General features: G+C 43.1%; 1 protein-coding gene across 1 annotated transcript in view; it reads left to right on the forward strand.

Moving 5' to 3' along the window:
- COL28A1 (collagen type XXVIII alpha 1 chain) overlaps positions 1 to 16,627 on the forward strand; it is a 131,037-nt gene that overhangs the window by 57,884 nt on the left and 56,526 nt on the right. Inside the window, exons 18-23 of the mRNA XM_006114506.5 lie at positions 1,462 to 1,530; positions 3,215 to 3,286; positions 4,358 to 4,426; positions 4,879 to 4,950; positions 6,355 to 6,423; positions 9,691 to 9,759. Coding sequence (XP_006114568.3) covers positions 1,462 to 1,530; positions 3,215 to 3,286; positions 4,358 to 4,426; positions 4,879 to 4,950; positions 6,355 to 6,423; positions 9,691 to 9,759 — 420 coding nt within the window. The remainder of the gene's footprint in view (positions 1 to 1,461; positions 1,531 to 3,214; positions 3,287 to 4,357; positions 4,427 to 4,878; positions 4,951 to 6,354; positions 6,424 to 9,690; positions 9,760 to 16,627) is intronic.

Raw genomic sequence — 16,627 nt, forward strand, 5'->3', positions numbered from 1 at the left:
TTGTGGGAAAATTCCCTTGACAGTGTGGTGTGTGGGTGAATTAAGCTCTGATGTGTCCTGAGAACAGAATGTTTGGAACTTTCTCTCAAGTACTGCAACAGCTTTCTCCTGTGGAAGGAGAAACCAGATATTCTACATCGGGGGCGGGCAAAAGGGCCTCTGGAGGCTGGTTCTGGCCTGCCAAGCAGATTTATCCAGCCCATGGAGGTCCTGCTGCTCCCTCCGCACCCAGGCCAATCAGGGCCTAGGGACGGGGGAGCGCATGGCACTTAGAGTCAACTGCTAGGGTTGATTCTAAGCACCATGTGCCGGAGGGAAGGGAGTAAGAGTCTTCATGCTTCCCCCAGCTCCAGCTGGTCAATCCTGGGGGTGGGGGAAAGCATGCAAGTCTCCTTCCATCTTGCAAGGAACTCGGCATTTAGACTCAACCACCAGTTGCGGCTCAGCTGGCAGGTGACTCTAAGTGCTGTGCTCCTTTTCAGGGCAGGGGCAGACTTTGCGTGCTTCCTCCCACCCCAGGTTCTGATTGACCTAAGGAGAGTGGGGGAGGAGGGAGCATGTGAAATCTCCTCCCATTGCCAGGACCACGGGCACCTAGAGGGAGCCACCAGCTGTTCAGAATAGCTAGTGGTTCTATCTGGGGGGGAGAGGGTGTGAGGGCAAAGACTTCACGCAGGACTGGTATTTCAAGTCAGGAATGTTCAGGGGCAAAGAGAACAAGGCATAATGCCTGAGAGAGAATGTGGAATGACAGGAGCAGATGAAATGAAAAGCAAAAATAGGCATTGTGATTAACTTCCTCCACAAAAATGCTTATTTTATTGAAAGCAGCCTGTTAAATTCTTTCTGGACCTTTTGCATTTAGGATGGACATTAGGAACCACAGGTATACTGTATGGTTTGGCATGGGAGAACAGATGATCAAAAGTTATGGTCTCTGTTAAGACCATGAAAAGCTAACGGATAGTGCTGGAGCGAAAGTGCTATTTCTAATCCTTGGACTAATTCAGTTATTTTAAAATTTCATTTTGTTCCAAATCAGAATGAAAAGCAAAAATATCAATTTCCAGAAGAACCAAAAAAACCTAATCTGGTTTTATCAAGACATTTTTGTTTCACTGTGTCAAAATATTTCATTTCAATAATGTAAATATTGATATATTAATATTAAAGTAAAAAGAAAATGAATAAAAGAATAAAAAGAAAAGAAAAATTTTCACCATCAAAATAAAACTAGAAAGTCAAAATGATTCATTGACTTTTTTTCTGCTGATTACTTCATTGGAAAAAAAACCTATATGTTCCTGCAAAACAATTCAGCTGACACAATTGTATTTTCTGACTGAAAACTGTTTTGTCGTCAATTTTCAGTCTGCTTTACCTGAGAAATCCAGCTGCTATGCAAATAAATAAAGTTAAGCTCTGTACTTATACTAAACACAAATAATTGTTCATTACTAGGGAAAAGAGGGTGAATCGGGACATAAGGGTGATCCAGGACCACCAGGAATTGGAGTACCTGGACCAAAAGTGAGCCTATTTTTTTATAATCTTGTCCAAATTTTCTACAAAATGTGTCTGATAAATTGTAATAAGGAGTTGCTATATCCATGGATTTCAGTGACAAAGTGAGTTTCAACTGTTTAAAATTCAATTTCTATCATTATTCACATTATTTATAAATAAGTCATGTTTAAGTGATGGCATGATGCTCACAAAGGGGAGAACAACGGTCACAAATGAATGATTAGAGATATTTGACTGAATGATTAGAGATATTTGACAACCGGTTAGATAAGCATCATTCCGGGAGGATATAGATGGTGTTTGGTCCTGCCATAAGTGCAGGGGACTGGACTTGATGACCTCTCAAGGTGCCTTTTAATTCTAGTGTTCTATGATTATATAAGATACTAGCCAATTAGCCCGTCATAAGACAGGATTTTCGGGTCTCTCCTCCATGTCCTATTCCCTTTCTATCTCAGTCTTCTCTCCTGAGCCTCCGGTCTCTCACTCTGTCTCTCGCTCTCTCTCCTTCTCCTACTCCTCCTGCCTCCCCTTCTCTCTCTCTCAGCTCTCCTCTGCCTCCTGCCTCTCTCTCCATCTCTCTCTTTCTTTTCTTCCCCTCCTGCCTTTCACTCTCTCTCCGTTCTCCTCCACTGTCCTCTGTCTCCGTCTGGGATGCATGCTCATCCAGGCCCCGCCCCTTGCCCATGTATGTCACCGCCCCATCCCCCTTCGCCTCCAGTCGTGGCGCTCGGCTGACTTCTGCGCCGCTCAGAGGGATCGCCACGCAGGAGCAAGCGGAGCAAATGGCTGTTTGGGCTCCGCACTCTTCATGCAGCACCCCTGTGCTGCATGGGGAGTGCGGAGCCCAAACGGCTGTTTGTGCCACTTGGTCCCACGCAGTGGCCCAGCTAAGCGGCATAGAAGTCAGCCGAGTACCACGGCAGGATGCAAAGGACATGACAGAGGCAACAGCACCTCCCAGAGGCAACACCAAGCCTTACAGAGTCACAGACATTGGGCTACTATATATAAGATATGAGAGTGATTAGTGGGGAGGAGCAAACAGAGATCTGATAGAAGGGGATGCACATGTAGCCTTTCTATCACTCCTGATACACACCCAACCCCACTATGCCTTTATTCTCTCCACCTTATTAGTCATATATGTAAACAAAGAAGCAACACCCTGTGGAACTTTTGTATTACTCTCACTCAGCTAACTGCATGATTGCTCCCAACCTTTCCCCATGTCTGGTCCTCCTCCTAAAGTGCTGACCCAGTCTTTACATCCCAGTCTCTTTAAAGCTAGCAAGAAAAATCTCCAGGCCAGCACAACCTGTCCCAGGGTTTACCTAAATAGAGCCATAGTTTTGGGAGAAAGAATGCAGTCTGTGTGGGAGAGGAGGTGGTCTCTGGGAGGCAGTTGGGAATGTGAAAAGAAATCTAGAGATACTTTATTTGACAGAGGTGTGATTTTTTTTTAAAGAAATTTAAAATATGTATTCCAAATTGAATGAATTAGTTTGGTTTCTTGACTGGGATTAGCAGCAAATGCTATTCTGCAGAGCATTAATTAGGAAGAGTCTCTTTTTGGACAGAAATATTGCCCAATAACCAATATTGTAACAAAATGAAACTTCCTCAGTGTACAAAGTGCATTAGTTACACTAAGCTTTTGGGAAATAATTGTTTACTGCCATTGAAGGGAGATCCCGGAACATCAGGACAACCAGGACAACCAGGAATGAAAGGACAAACTGGAAATAATGGGAAAAAGGTAAGCTAGTATTTTTGTTTGCTGGATGCAAAAGCTTTAGCCTAGATAGGACAATCAAATTCAGACTTCATTGTATATTGGATCCCTCTGCTCTCAGGAGAGTAGTTGCACAATCGAGAGATATATCTCCTGGGGAAAGTAGACACCATTACTTGCCCTTACATATAGGGTCTGTTGAGGTAAAATAGTTTTAAATCTGGATAATTAGCCATAGAGCCACCCTAGAGCAAAGTGGCACTGGGGATGGAGTCTGCAACTGGTCAAGTTACCCTTACAAAGGTGGCCACCTCTCCAGGTTTTCCCAGGATCATCCATTTTTAAGGTAGCTGTCCCAGGAGCTCTGTCCAGGTGTGGACGAGCAGTACACACTTCTAGCTGTCAAGTCTTATAGGTTCTGGATCATCTGGGATTTCCCTTTTTTTAAGTTGTACCTGAAAGGTGGCAACCCTAGACCTGTCCATTTTGTGTTGGCCAGCTCTGGAGTTCTGCTCTCTCACTCCCACCCATTACACATACTCCATCAGAGTGGGGGAGTAGATGAGTAACATCTTGTGTCCCCAAACCCCTCTTTCATTCAGATTTTCTGCCACCAGGGGATTAGTATGGCCTTCAGCATCTAGTTTGCTTTGCAAGATCTTGTGCAGTCTGTCAGTCTAGGTCAATGAACATCTTCAAAAGCAAGAGTACAGATCCACTTTTTGCTTCATACTTCTTTTTAGTGCTACTATAAAGGACACAACTAATACAGACTAAAGGCTGAGGTATGGGATCTTTCAAGGAGTATAGAAAGCAGGGTGAGATTTTGCAACTTAATGTTAAATTGTATTATATTCATAAAAATATTAGCTGTTGGGATATTTTTTTTCCTGAGACTGTCAGGACTGACTGTTTCAGCTATGCTGGATATAGCTGAGAAAATAGACTTTTTGGAGTATGATGGAAGCTTGATCTTGCCAAACCAGGAAAAGCATATTGACCCAGGCTAGTTCTCAGAACATTAATAGTTAGGATTTTTATTCTATAGTCTAGACATCAATGTGAGGATTAATAAACTGATATCATTTTCATTAGGGCGAAAAAGGAGCACCTGGTTTAAGAGGCCTAGAGGGACCAGCTGGAAAAGGAGATGTTGGCCAAAAGGTGTGAATTATTAATATCCATCTTTGAGAAACATAACAAAGTTAAATGTTCTTGTTTAAATACAGGTCAGTGGATGGTGTTTTAATTTGTTATGGTCTTTGTTAAGTAATAGCTTCACAAGTTTAAATGTTTGATCTCAGTAGAACTTGAGTTCTCAGCATGAATATGTGGCAGAATGAGAAACAGGAACTAAAATGAAAGTTCAAAATTATAATTGAAGTCAGTGTGAAGTAAATGTGCTCAACACCTTGAGGTGGGAGTATGAAAATCAGGCTACTTTTTAGGCTTTAGGAATCTCACAGGATATAGTCAAAAGGCAGAAATGAGACTTAGGTATCTAAATACTTTTGAATCTTTCTCCCTAACTTTAAGCACTCAGGATTTTTTTTTTCCACTATAAAATGTAAAATCTTTGAAATAATTAATCCATGAAAATATTGTATTTTGGTCAGGGTGATCAAGGAGAAAAAGGATCCCCAGGAGTAGATGGTGCTTTAGGATCACAAGGGCCTCCAGGACCAAAAGTAAGTTTTGATCCTTCTTTTTCTACACGAAACAAACACCTCTGGAATTTTTAGGATATACATTTATTGACAAATCTGAAGCTTTGAGATTTGTATGTTAAGCTGGCAAAACAAAAAAGTATATTTTCATCCTGTGCACTGAATGGGCAATGGGTTCTGTGGAAAAAATAGTGATTATGTAATTAAACACTATTTTAAAGGAGTCATATTCATGTTGCAAAAGCACTGTTAATTCAGACATTTCCCAAGGTTAGGGTCTGCAACCTTAACATTCATTTAATGTAGTTTCATGTATAATTTTTATATATATATATAGACACACACACAGGGCGCGGTGAGCCCCATTCACCAGCAGAGCATTTCTACGCTCTGCAGATCGCTCCACGCCGGCTCTTCCGAGGTGTAATCTACTCGCCACGAGCGAGTAGATTACACTATTTGTCAAGCCCTGTATATATATAGATATAGATATAGATTATAGATGTTGTGACAGAGTAGGTTAAAGGACTTGGGGGAAGGGGAGAGAGGCTGCTCAAGCAGAGGAAACAGCAGCAATCCTGGCTAATTAGGGGCAGCTGATAAAGGGCCACTGCAAATCAATTAAAGGCCAGATGAAGCTGATTGGGCATGATCATGATCATGATCATGATCATGATCATGATCATGATCATGATCATGATCATGATCATGATCATGGGCATGGGCATGGGCATGGGCATGGGCATGGAGAGGAGGAAAACAACCCAGCGTTAAGAAGACTCAGCGTGGAGGAGCAGGAGGAACCACCAGCCCTGCTAAAGGCTACAGGGGGAGGTGAGGAGTTGAGCAGGGGATGTTGGAGGGCTCCCTTACCCCCTCCCAGCCTTCGGGGCAAGAAGGCGGCTTTCTGGTCAGCTGTGACTGGCCCAGGGCTTCAGCCCAATACAACATCCTTTATGCTAAAGGCCAGGAAGGCCCAGGGACAAAAACTCAGCAGGTGAGGGCCCTGCTGCAGCCCTCAAAGTGTGGGACAGTGGACAGACCAGTGGTCAGGATCTCAGGAAGGAGACTGACCCTGCCACAATATATATATATCCCCTGCACCCTGAAGCCATCCAAATCTCACATTTCTATAGCAAAATAGCTGTTAGCTGATCAAGGCAACCATCAGCACCATCATAAGAGTTAGCATTATTTTTTCCAAATAAGATGTTCAATCAGTGCTCATTTCAGACTTGCAGTTCAGTCCATGTTCTTTAACAGCTTTGTTAGAGTCTGCAGATTTGAGGGAAAATGTTTTTAACCAAATATTGCAGAACTGATCTGAAACATTTTGATTATTTTATACTAAGGTTGAACAATACATAAATTAGAACATATACAAAAAGCATTTACTCATAGTTATACTAAATTGTTTTATTGTAGGGTGAACCTGGAAAAAAAGGCTCAGATGGTAGCCCTGGACCATCCATTCGTGGACTGCCTGGACCAAAGGTAAATCATCTGAGGTTTGTCTGATGGAGCCAGGATATTGAATGTTTTGAACTAGGTGGCACTTACAAGATTCTATTCAAGTTAACAGAGCTAAAGCTGCAATGTTAGTGATTAAAAAAAACCTAGCCCAATTAGTTTAATACAGATATTGTGCCTGTCTTCTTTCATATTGTGGAGAATAACTGCTTTGCTGTTTCACTGAAAGCACATTTTGCTAGAGCGACCCAAAATGGCCCTGTAAAAGCTGGAACTTCACATGTGTACTGAAAAAGCTAAAAGGTTTAATTTTAGCCTTTTGCAATACAATGCCACCCACCATCTCAGCAGGGGAAGAGGATGATTGATTAGCCCTGCAAGGAAAAAAACATTAGACCTCTGGGGTTGTGGGAGAAGGAGTGAAAGGGTATGTTTACACTACAGCGCCAGCCTGGTCCTGGGAAGAGGTGGAGGGCTGGGTGGCAGCAGATGGCTGGCTCATCTCATGCCAGGTGCAGGATCTGCTAGCTGGATGCTGGCAGGCTTGCAACTGGCACAAGCATGGTAGGACAACCTGGGAAGGGCTAGCCTCCAGCTAGTTCAAATTAAGTGGCTACATAGCCCTTAATTCGAACTAGGCGTTACTCCTCATAGAATGAGGTTTACCTAGTTCAGATTAAGCGCTCCGCTATTTCGAATTTAAAGGCTGTTAGTTCTAATTAACTTTGTAGTGTAGACATACCCGAAGGGAGGAATGGGCTTGGATTTTTGGGGCTCTGACAGACTTTCCCCCTCCTATCCTACATCTCACACTGAGGGGCAAAAGATTCTCCATTGCTCCCTGCTACCATTGGATAGACTATGGGAAAAGGGACAAAGGAGAGGTGATTGTCTTAACTCCTCCTCTATATTAAGCTTTGAGGGCATGCAGATGCAATTTTTCTTTCACTGTTGCCCTATCTGATAATGGAGGTATAGTTTGAACTGTTTCCAAGATTCTGTGGGTGTGAGCAATTGCCAGTGTGAGAACGGGAAGGAACTTTTCCTTTGGGGCAAGAACATCAAGGTGTCAGAGCCTTACTTGCAGCATCCTGGAGACCTAGTTGTAAGTTATTAGAGTATAGACAGAAACTAGGAATAAAGGTTTTCACTGCAATTTGTGGTTAGAGCCCAGCTTAGGTGAGAAGCTCAAAGAGGTCAGTTCCCATAGGTAAACATGAGGGAGGGTCCACCCAGAAGATAGTTGGTGGACCCTATTACTCTGGAAGAAGAAGAGGAGCTCTCTCCGACTTTCTTCTTCATGTACCCTCACTCCCCTAATGGTATGTGGGTGGGACTGGGGAGAGTCTGGAGAGGGTAAGATGATTCAGAGGAGGGGTAACTCCTAATATGTGAGCTGAAGGGGGGGGGGGTCGTCAATCCTGAATAGTAATTTTGTATTGAGGCCATTTAATATCACACTGGAACCAAACACATACCTGATAATATAATTTAGGGCCATTTATATCCTGCTTTCTTCCATCCTTGATCAACATAAGAGCCTCCACTGTGACTGTGGTGTCTTGTCTTTTGTTAATTTGTCATTCTTTGACTGGACCGGGGTGTACTACAAATCCCAAGATTCTAGCCCTGCTGCAGATGATAGGAATGAAGATATGGCTTTCCAAATTTTTCCTCCCTCCTCTACTTCAAACAGGCACTGCCATCTATATTTACAATGAGTGAGGAGAATTCCTGTTATCGTTCCCAGGGTGGAAAGGAAAGATATTGGGCTAGGAAGGCAGGCTAGACTATGCAACACTGAAGGATTATTTTTGTTTTTGTATGTGCAGAGTCAAATCCTGGGGTTCTTATTGATTTTTTTTTTCTCCTCTCAAACAAAACTCCCATTCAACTCAGTTGCATGGTCCCGCTGCTAAACCTATTGAAATCATTCTACTGATTTTATTTGAATCAGGCCCTCCGTTAGTGATGTGATATGACAAAACAAATTGTTTATGAAAACTGTAAACACCAAGTTACTCTTTTAGGAAGAACTTTCTAAGAAATGGACAAACCTTTTTCTCATGGTTAGTCCATCACTTAGGCTGTGTCCAGACTCAGGGGTTTTTTCGAAAAAAGTAGCCTTTTTTCGAAAAAACTTCACCTGCATCTAGACTGCAGCAGCGTTCTTTCGAAATTAAATCAAAAGTACGCGGCTTTTCTTTCGACGGCGGTAAACCTCATTTCACGAGGAAGAACGCCTTCTTTCGAAAGTGCTTCTTTCGAAAGAAGGCGTTCTTGAATGTAAATAGGGCTTCTTTGAAAGAGAGCATCCAGACTCACTGGGTGCTTTCTTTCGAAAAAGCGGCTTGCTCTTTCGAAAGTTCCGCGTGCAGTCTAGACGCTCTCTTTCGAAAGAGGCTCTTTCGAAAGTATCTTTCGAAAGATCCTCTTTCAAAAGAGGCTTGCAGTCTAGACATAGCCTTAGAGAAATGTCTTTCTAGGCCAGCCACTATTTCTCTGTGGTATATTGGAATGGATAGAAATCCAATTGGGACGACTTCTTTGGCAAGCACAATGCTTAGTAATTCTATCCTAGAAGCCTCTAATTATTCTGTCATAATGAAGTCAGGTGAAATAGTTTCCAACATAGTTTGCATATCATCAAATCTGCGAGCGTCTCAGTCTCTCGGAAGTCATCCCAGTTTTTGTGTTAGCCATTGTTGGCAACTGTTGTGTTTCAAATACTTAGTCAGATTTAGTAGTATTTATAGGACACTTAATTTGGAACCAGAAAGCTATGAACACAGTTCTTACTGTCTCTTGGCAAAGAAAGTCTCCTGCCTCATTTATGCGAGCAACAAATCTTGTAGGAATGTTGCTTGAGCTCTTAATGGTGCTTTTCATGGTATTGATAATTTTCAGCAGAAAGTTTGCAATTTAAGATCTTTACAAGATCCCCCCAAAATGGGGGGAATATATATTGGGGTGGACAATTAAAGAGTTGTGGTTCTCCACTGGCCACTTTTTGGGAAATACTGACCCTCCTATAGGGCATCTGGCAGGAGAGAGGTTTTCCCATCTTGTACCAACACAACAGCTTTTTGTGTTGTGGAGATCAGAAATGAGATAGAAAGAGCTTTTCCTAAAATATTTGTGGCTTAGTGTGCAGACCTTCAGTTACTGTCATTTTGGTGTCAAAATTGAATAAATATGTGAAGCTGGTACTTTTCTGTAAAACCTAGAGTGAAGACAGTAAATAATCAAGGTTTTTTTTTTTTTTTTTTTTTTTTTTTTTCTTTCATTTAGGGGGAGCCAGGAGAAACTGGACTAAAAGGAAGTGATGGAAATCCCGGAGATTCAATAATGGGACCAATGGTAGATAGCATGTTTCTTCATTTCATGTTTGGCTGAGAAGAAATATTAACCATTTCAATGAAAAAACAGTTTGAATGGTTTTGAAAAAATCCAACTGGATGATACTTCAAATCCATCATTTCAAACTGAATCTAGCTATTTAATAAGTTTCTAACAAGTTTGCTTGAGAAATGCAAAGCAGATACCTGGCTCTGTGTTATCACTACAAGAGATCCCTTTTCTGTACAAAGTTAGCCCCTAATTTTTTTCCACTTCTCATTCTTTCCCTTGGTGTTTGTTCCATTCCATTTTAGCCTGACTGTACTTCGGGCTTGTGACAAGAGTCAAACAGTTATAGTTGTGGCGGTTAGCCAGGATGGGTAGGGATTGGGTTCTTAGCCTCTGTTTGCAAGAAGCTGGGAATGGGTCACAGGGTTGAATCATGGTGGCTGTGTCTACACTGGGCCACTTATTCCGGAAAATCAGCCGCTTTTCCGGAATAAGCTGCGAGCTGTCTACACTGGCCCTTGAATTTCCAGAAAAGCAACGATGCTCTACTGTACAAAATCAGCCGCTATTCCGGAAAAACTATTCTGCTCCCGCTCGGGCATAAGTCCTTATTCCAGAACACTGTTCCGGAAAAGGGCCAGTGTAGACAGCCTAGTAGTCTTTTCCAGAAAAAAAGCCCCGATCGTGAAAATGGCGATCGGGGCTCTTTTCCGGAAAAGCGCGTCTACATTGGCCACAGATGCTTTTCCGGAAAAAGGGCTTTTCCAGAAAAGCAGCCTGCCAATGTAGATGCTCCTTTTCCGGAAAAACTGAAAACAGAATAGTATTTCGTTTTAAGCATTTCCGGAAATTCATGCCAGTGTAGACACAGCATACATGATTACAGAAGACAGGGTAATGGGCTAGATGGAGTTTTGATCTGACTCAGTATGGTCGTTCTTATGCTGCAATTGCGAGCAACCAAAAAAGTCATGAGGTTTTGGGGTTTTTTGTAATCCAAACTAGGTATTAGCTCTTGCCCCCTTCAGTGCCCCTTTCCATCAGTTGCTTACATTGCATTCCCTCTCTCATTCTGTAACTTGGGATTCTCCCTTTTAATGATTTGGTCCCTGGGCCAGGACACTACGGCTACGTCTAGACTGGCCACAAATTACGGAAAAGGGATGCAAATCAGGTAAGTCAGCATAGGGAAATCCGCGGGGGATTTAAATATCCCCCGCGGATTTAAATAAACATGTCCACCGCTTTTTTTCCGGCTTGGGGAAAAGCTGGAAAAAAAGCGTCTAGACTGGCGCGATCCTCCGGAATAAAGCCCTTTTCCGGAGGATCTCTTATTCCTACTTGAAAGTTGGTCAGCTTATTTGTCTTTATTAGCACTTTGCCTGCTCATCCCTTAATTCATTGCCTGCTATCTCGGTATGCCCCAGAATCCAAGCTATTATATCCAGTTGCACCAGTTCTGTTAGCAGTAATATTTCATCAAGAACAATATTCCTGTTACAGCTTTCCCTTTGAAACTGATCTACCCACTGCCTCTTCCCCCGCTGTCCTCCCTCCCCATCCTTCCCTCATTTAGTCTTGGTTCTGGACATCCAACACTCCAGTCATCTGAAGAAACGGGCTTTGCCCATGAATGCTCATGATGCCATCTACCTGTTTTATTAGTCTTTTAAATTGCTACCAGACTATTTGTTGTTGTTTTTAATTTTTCCTGTTGCAGACTGTCACAAGTCGGGCTACCCCTCACGCTTACAACCTATTCATCATTGTGGCTAGCCGCCCGTGTACCTTTCCCTCACTCGTGCTCCCCGTACCTCAGTCCCGCTTTATGGCAAAGTTCATGGCTCCGCAGGTAGCACACTTAGTCTCAACCTCGTCGATGAGGTGCCTCTTGCTGTGAGGTGGGAGGGGAACTCAGGGGAACTCGGGCCCACCCCCACTCTGAGACCCGACCCAGGACTCTTAAAGGCAGTGGCATCCTAGTGCCGCTCGGTTGGTGGGGCGTTCCCCGAAACTCACCAACACACGGGGAGGGTTTGTTCCCCATCCTAGGTCACTTCCTCCTGGTCCTCCGGGTCCCAAGCTGCCTCGCCCTGGTCCTCCCGGCATTCTCTCCTGGGCTCACCTCTCTTCCCCTCTTCTTTCCTGTTCCGGGCGTCTTTTGAAAGGCCTCCTCCTCCTGGCCCCGCCCCCTTCCCGGGGCACGGGGTGATGACGTCAGCCGTGGGGAAGCCCCGTCTGAGACGTCCCAGCCCCCGGCTGCCCTGGTACAACCTGGGCATGTGTGCCAAGGCGCAGCCCGTAGCTGGCACTGTGCCCCGAGCCCGGCTCCTTCCGTTCTCCAGTCCTGGCTGTAGCGGTGTCCTCCTCGCCGGAGGCTTCCCCACCTTTGGCTGGCCGGAGAGTGTGGGGTGCTGCGCGCTTCTCCGCGCAAGAGCCCGGTGCCCCGTCACACAGAGGGTATGTCTACACTACCACCCTAGTTCGAACTAGGGTGGTAATGTAGGCAACCGGAGTTGCAAATGAAGCCCGGGATTTGAATTTCCCGGGCTTCATTTGCATAAAGCCGGGCACCGCCATTTTTAAATGTCCGCTAGTGTAGACTCCGTGCCGCGCGGCTACACGCGGCACGGACTAGGTAGTTTGGACTAGGCTTCCTAGTCCGAACTACCGTTACTCCTCGTTTCACAGGTCCGCACTAGCGGACATTTAAAAATGGTGGCACCCGGCTTTATGCAAATGAAGCCCAGGAAATTCAAATCCCGGGCTTCATTTGCAACTCTAGTTGCCTACATTACCACCCTAGTTCAAACTAGGGTGGTAGTGTAGACATACCCAGACTAACTCAATTATCCCTCTGAAATATTTCTGCTGTCAGACTTGCCACTGTAAATTGCCTGCAGCCCTGATAAGGTGTCAAAGAGGATGGCCATGGCAGCTGATCACCCTTCCAAAGCAAAGTTTACTGCTAACATAGTCCCTGTTAGTTCAGCTGAGACAATGGATGCAAAGTTAGTTTTCTGGATTTTTTTTTAGTCTGAGTGAGGGCCTGCAAAAAGCTTTTCTGACTCTCCTTTTGGGAGCCATCTGTAAATATCTGACTATAGCGGGATGAACAATCGTTTTCAATGAGGGGGAGGGGTCAGTCCAAAAATTTGGGAAGTGGCCATGATATTTAATGGAGGGGGTTTGGGGTCTGGGACAGAATTTGGGAGAGAGCTCTGTGTAGGGAATTGGAGTGCAGGAGGGGGTGTGGGTTTCTTTGGGAGGGAGTTTGGGTTCAGAAGGGGGTTGTGACCTGGGCATGGGTGCAGAGGGTTTGGGTGCAGGAGGGGGTTGTATCCTGGAACAAAGGGCTGGGATGTGGGAGGGAGTGGGGTGCCAGGTGCAGGCTCTGGCCAGGAGATGCTTATCATAAGTGACTCCTAGCTGGTGTCCCAACAGGACCCTCAGGCAGACTCCCCGGCTGCTGCAGCTCCACAGGCAGCTCACAGCAGCTAACTGTTGGGGCCAGTGTGTATGTCTCTGTGCTTCATGCCCTTTACAGGGAGGGGAACATTGGGTCCTTGTGTGCTGCATGTGCGCACAAGCATTGTCTTTGCAGCTTCCATTGGCTGGTTTCTGGCCAACGGGAGGCTGCAAGGATGATGCTGGGGGTTGGGCACAGAGGCCCTACTCCAAAGGGAACACACCACACAAACCCACACGCTGGTCCCAGCAGCTGGCTACTTTGAGAAGTGTGTGGGGATTTTGCAAGCAGGAGGCCTGCCTAAGTCCCAATGGAATGTGGTGGGCCAGATCGAAATGTTTGGCAGGCTGGACCTGGCCCATGGACCATATTTTGCCTACTCGTGGGCTATAGTGTCCCCACTTACCACATACATATTCATTTGCTATATCTTGTATATGTAACAATCTTTTCCTATTTATTTCATTATATAATTCCATGTCTATCTCAAGGTGAATAGTTTACCAGTGACTGAATATTTTCCCATAGCTATAGCTTTTGGTCTCTTTCAATCCTTTCTTTTCGTTTGCAATTCAATATATGTTAGAAGAAGCTTTCCCTATTATGGCTTAAGAACATAAGAATGGCCACATTAAGTCAGCCCCATGGTCCTTCTAGCTCGGTATTCTGTCTTCCAAGAGTGGTTGGTGCCAGAGGCTTCAGAGCATATGAATATAAAAGAGCAATTGAGTGATCCACATCTTATCATCCATCCACAGCTTCTGGCAGTCAGAAGTTATGGGATACTCAGAGCATGGGGTTGCATTCCTGACTATCTTGGGTAATAGCCATTGATTAAACTTACCCTTCATAAACTTATCTAATTCTTGTTTTACCCCAGTTATACTGTGTCCTTCACCTCATTCCCTCAATGAATTCCATAAATTGACTGATTTTTCTGTGATGAAGTACTGCCTTATGTTTGTTTTTAAACCTACTGTCTATTAATTTAATTGGGTAGCCCCCTAGTCCTTGTTTTATAGGAACACCTTATTTACTTTTTTCCATCCCATTCATAATTATAGAGATCTCTATCATATCCCACTCCAATTAGTCATCTCTTTTCTAAGATGAACATCTCTTTTCTTTTTAAATCCCTCCTCCTATGGAAGTTGTTCCATTCCCCTAATAATTTTTGTCTCTGTACTTTTTCCCATTCTAATATCTTTGAGACCGGGCAACCAGAACTCAAGCATTCAAGATGTAGGCATACCATGGATTTCTATAGTGGCATTATGATATCTTTCATGGTATCTGTCCCTTTCCTAATGATTCATAAAGTTATCTTTTTTGATTACTGCTGCATATGGAGCAGTTGTTTTCAGAAAACTATCCAGTATGATATCAACATCTTTCTTGAATTTAGAAAGCTAATTTAGACCCAATTTTGGGGAAGTATAATTATGATTGTTTTCCAATGTGCATCATTTATTGCATTTATACTGTAGCTGTGCAGTCCTGTTGCTTAAGAAGTCTGACCCATCTATATAATTTCCTGAAATATTCTCTCTCTCTATAAGACATCTCAGGCTGTTTCTGTGCCCAGGAGTGTTATATCATGAATTATTTGGTTTATCCTGTTTTTTCTGTACTTCCGCCCCATCCTAATAATATGGTTAATCATACTTCTACCTCTTTTGAACCCATTTTGTGTTCCATCTATGAGCCTACTTCTTTCCAGGTATGCTGCTAATCTCTTACTACTTTGTCTGTATTTTACCTAAACGTGTTGTAAAGGCACTTGATTATCTCAGGTCTTGAGAAAAAATATTTGGTTTGCTCACTGGGACAATGAAATATTTCCAGTCCATAGGATTTCGTCTTTTGCCACGTTATGTATTTTAGTATCACTTCACTGAGGTTTTTAAGCATTTCAAAGCTTATTTCACCCTTGCCTGGTGTGGTGCTTTGGTGTTTCTTTGAGTTGTCTATATTAAAGTTTTAATTTAAAATAGCTATATCCTCTTCCCACCTCTTAATCATCTTATAATTATTAATAAACATTTCTTCATCTCTCTAACTTCTATCTTCTGATCCTCATCATTGCTGACTTTTTGAAACATGATGGCCAGCATTTCAGCTTTTTCTTTGTTGGTGTTTATTACTCCATGTTCTGCAATTGCAACTGCAGTTGGTTTATGTGACTCATTCATTTTTTCTAATTTGTTTATATACTGCTAATGTATACTCCCCCTCCCCATACACACCCTATGTTCTCAGTGTTTCCTCTTTTTTTTGTAAAGTAAATAACCCTTTATGCAACTGCCTTACTTGCTTTATGGTTAATTAAGTTCTCACTATTTAGGGAATTTAACATTTTAATCTCTACTTCAGGGCTATTCAGGTCTTCCTTAATGGAGGTGTAATCATCCCCATATTTTCCCTTTTTCCTGCCTGTCTATACCATATTCCAGCATTTTACAGCCTAGTTTTTCTTTATTAGCCAAGTCTCTTTTATGCATATTATATCAAACTTTGCATTGACATTAATAATATTTTCTTTTAATTCCTGCCCACACACTATTAAGCTATGGGCATTCCCACTGAAAATAGACATCATGACTATTTTAATCTTCAGTATTTCCTTCTTTTACATTGCTAGTCCATACATACCGGTATTTTTAAGGAGCTTTGATTATATAGTGATTTTTTTCCCCCTGTTTTCTTTTATTTCCTTTTCTATATCAGGTTCTGTTCAGTGGTGCAATTTGGGGGGCTTTTGCCCCATGCTTATGTTTCGTACTGGAGGTCTGCTCATGCTCTAGCACCAGACGAAGCTCTTAACTACATTACAGGTTGAGCATAGATAGAATGCGAAGAGTCTGATCCCAGGTTCTGCCCTTGGGGCAGGGATTTTGTTTATAAACAGAGGCAGAATGGTTAAGAAAATAAAAGACATGTCAACTAACATTAAGGATCATTAAATGATCCTGAAAGCATTGCCAGGCACTCCAGTTTAAACAAAAAACAAAAACAAAACAAAAAAAAAAGGAAAGAAAGGGTAGGAATAAATGACCACCCCTTAGTCCGGCCCTGCATTGTGGACAATTTTCTGAAAAACATTCATTCAGCGTGAAGTGGCAATCAAAAAAGCTAACAGATTATCTATCCATTTTCTAATGATTCCCAATAATAAAACAAAAAATATCATATTGCTTCCTCTATAATCCATGGTACACCCCCATTTTCAGTAGTGCAGGCAGATGTGCTCATTCCATCTAAAAAGATGCACTGAATTTGGAAAAAAAGTTAGAGAAGAGCAACAGAAATGACTGGGGATATGGAGCAGCTTCCATCCGAGGAGGGATTTAAAAAGACGGAGTTTTCAGCCTAGAAAAGACACAACTAAGGAGGCTGCTGGAGGGCTATAAA

Source organism: Pelodiscus sinensis, chromosome 2 (genome assembly GCF_052426305.1).
Source record: "Pelodiscus sinensis isolate ZL-2025 chromosome 2, ASM5242630v1, whole genome shotgun sequence".
NCBI classification, from domain to species: domain Eukaryota; kingdom Metazoa; phylum Chordata; order Testudines; family Trionychidae; genus Pelodiscus; species Pelodiscus sinensis.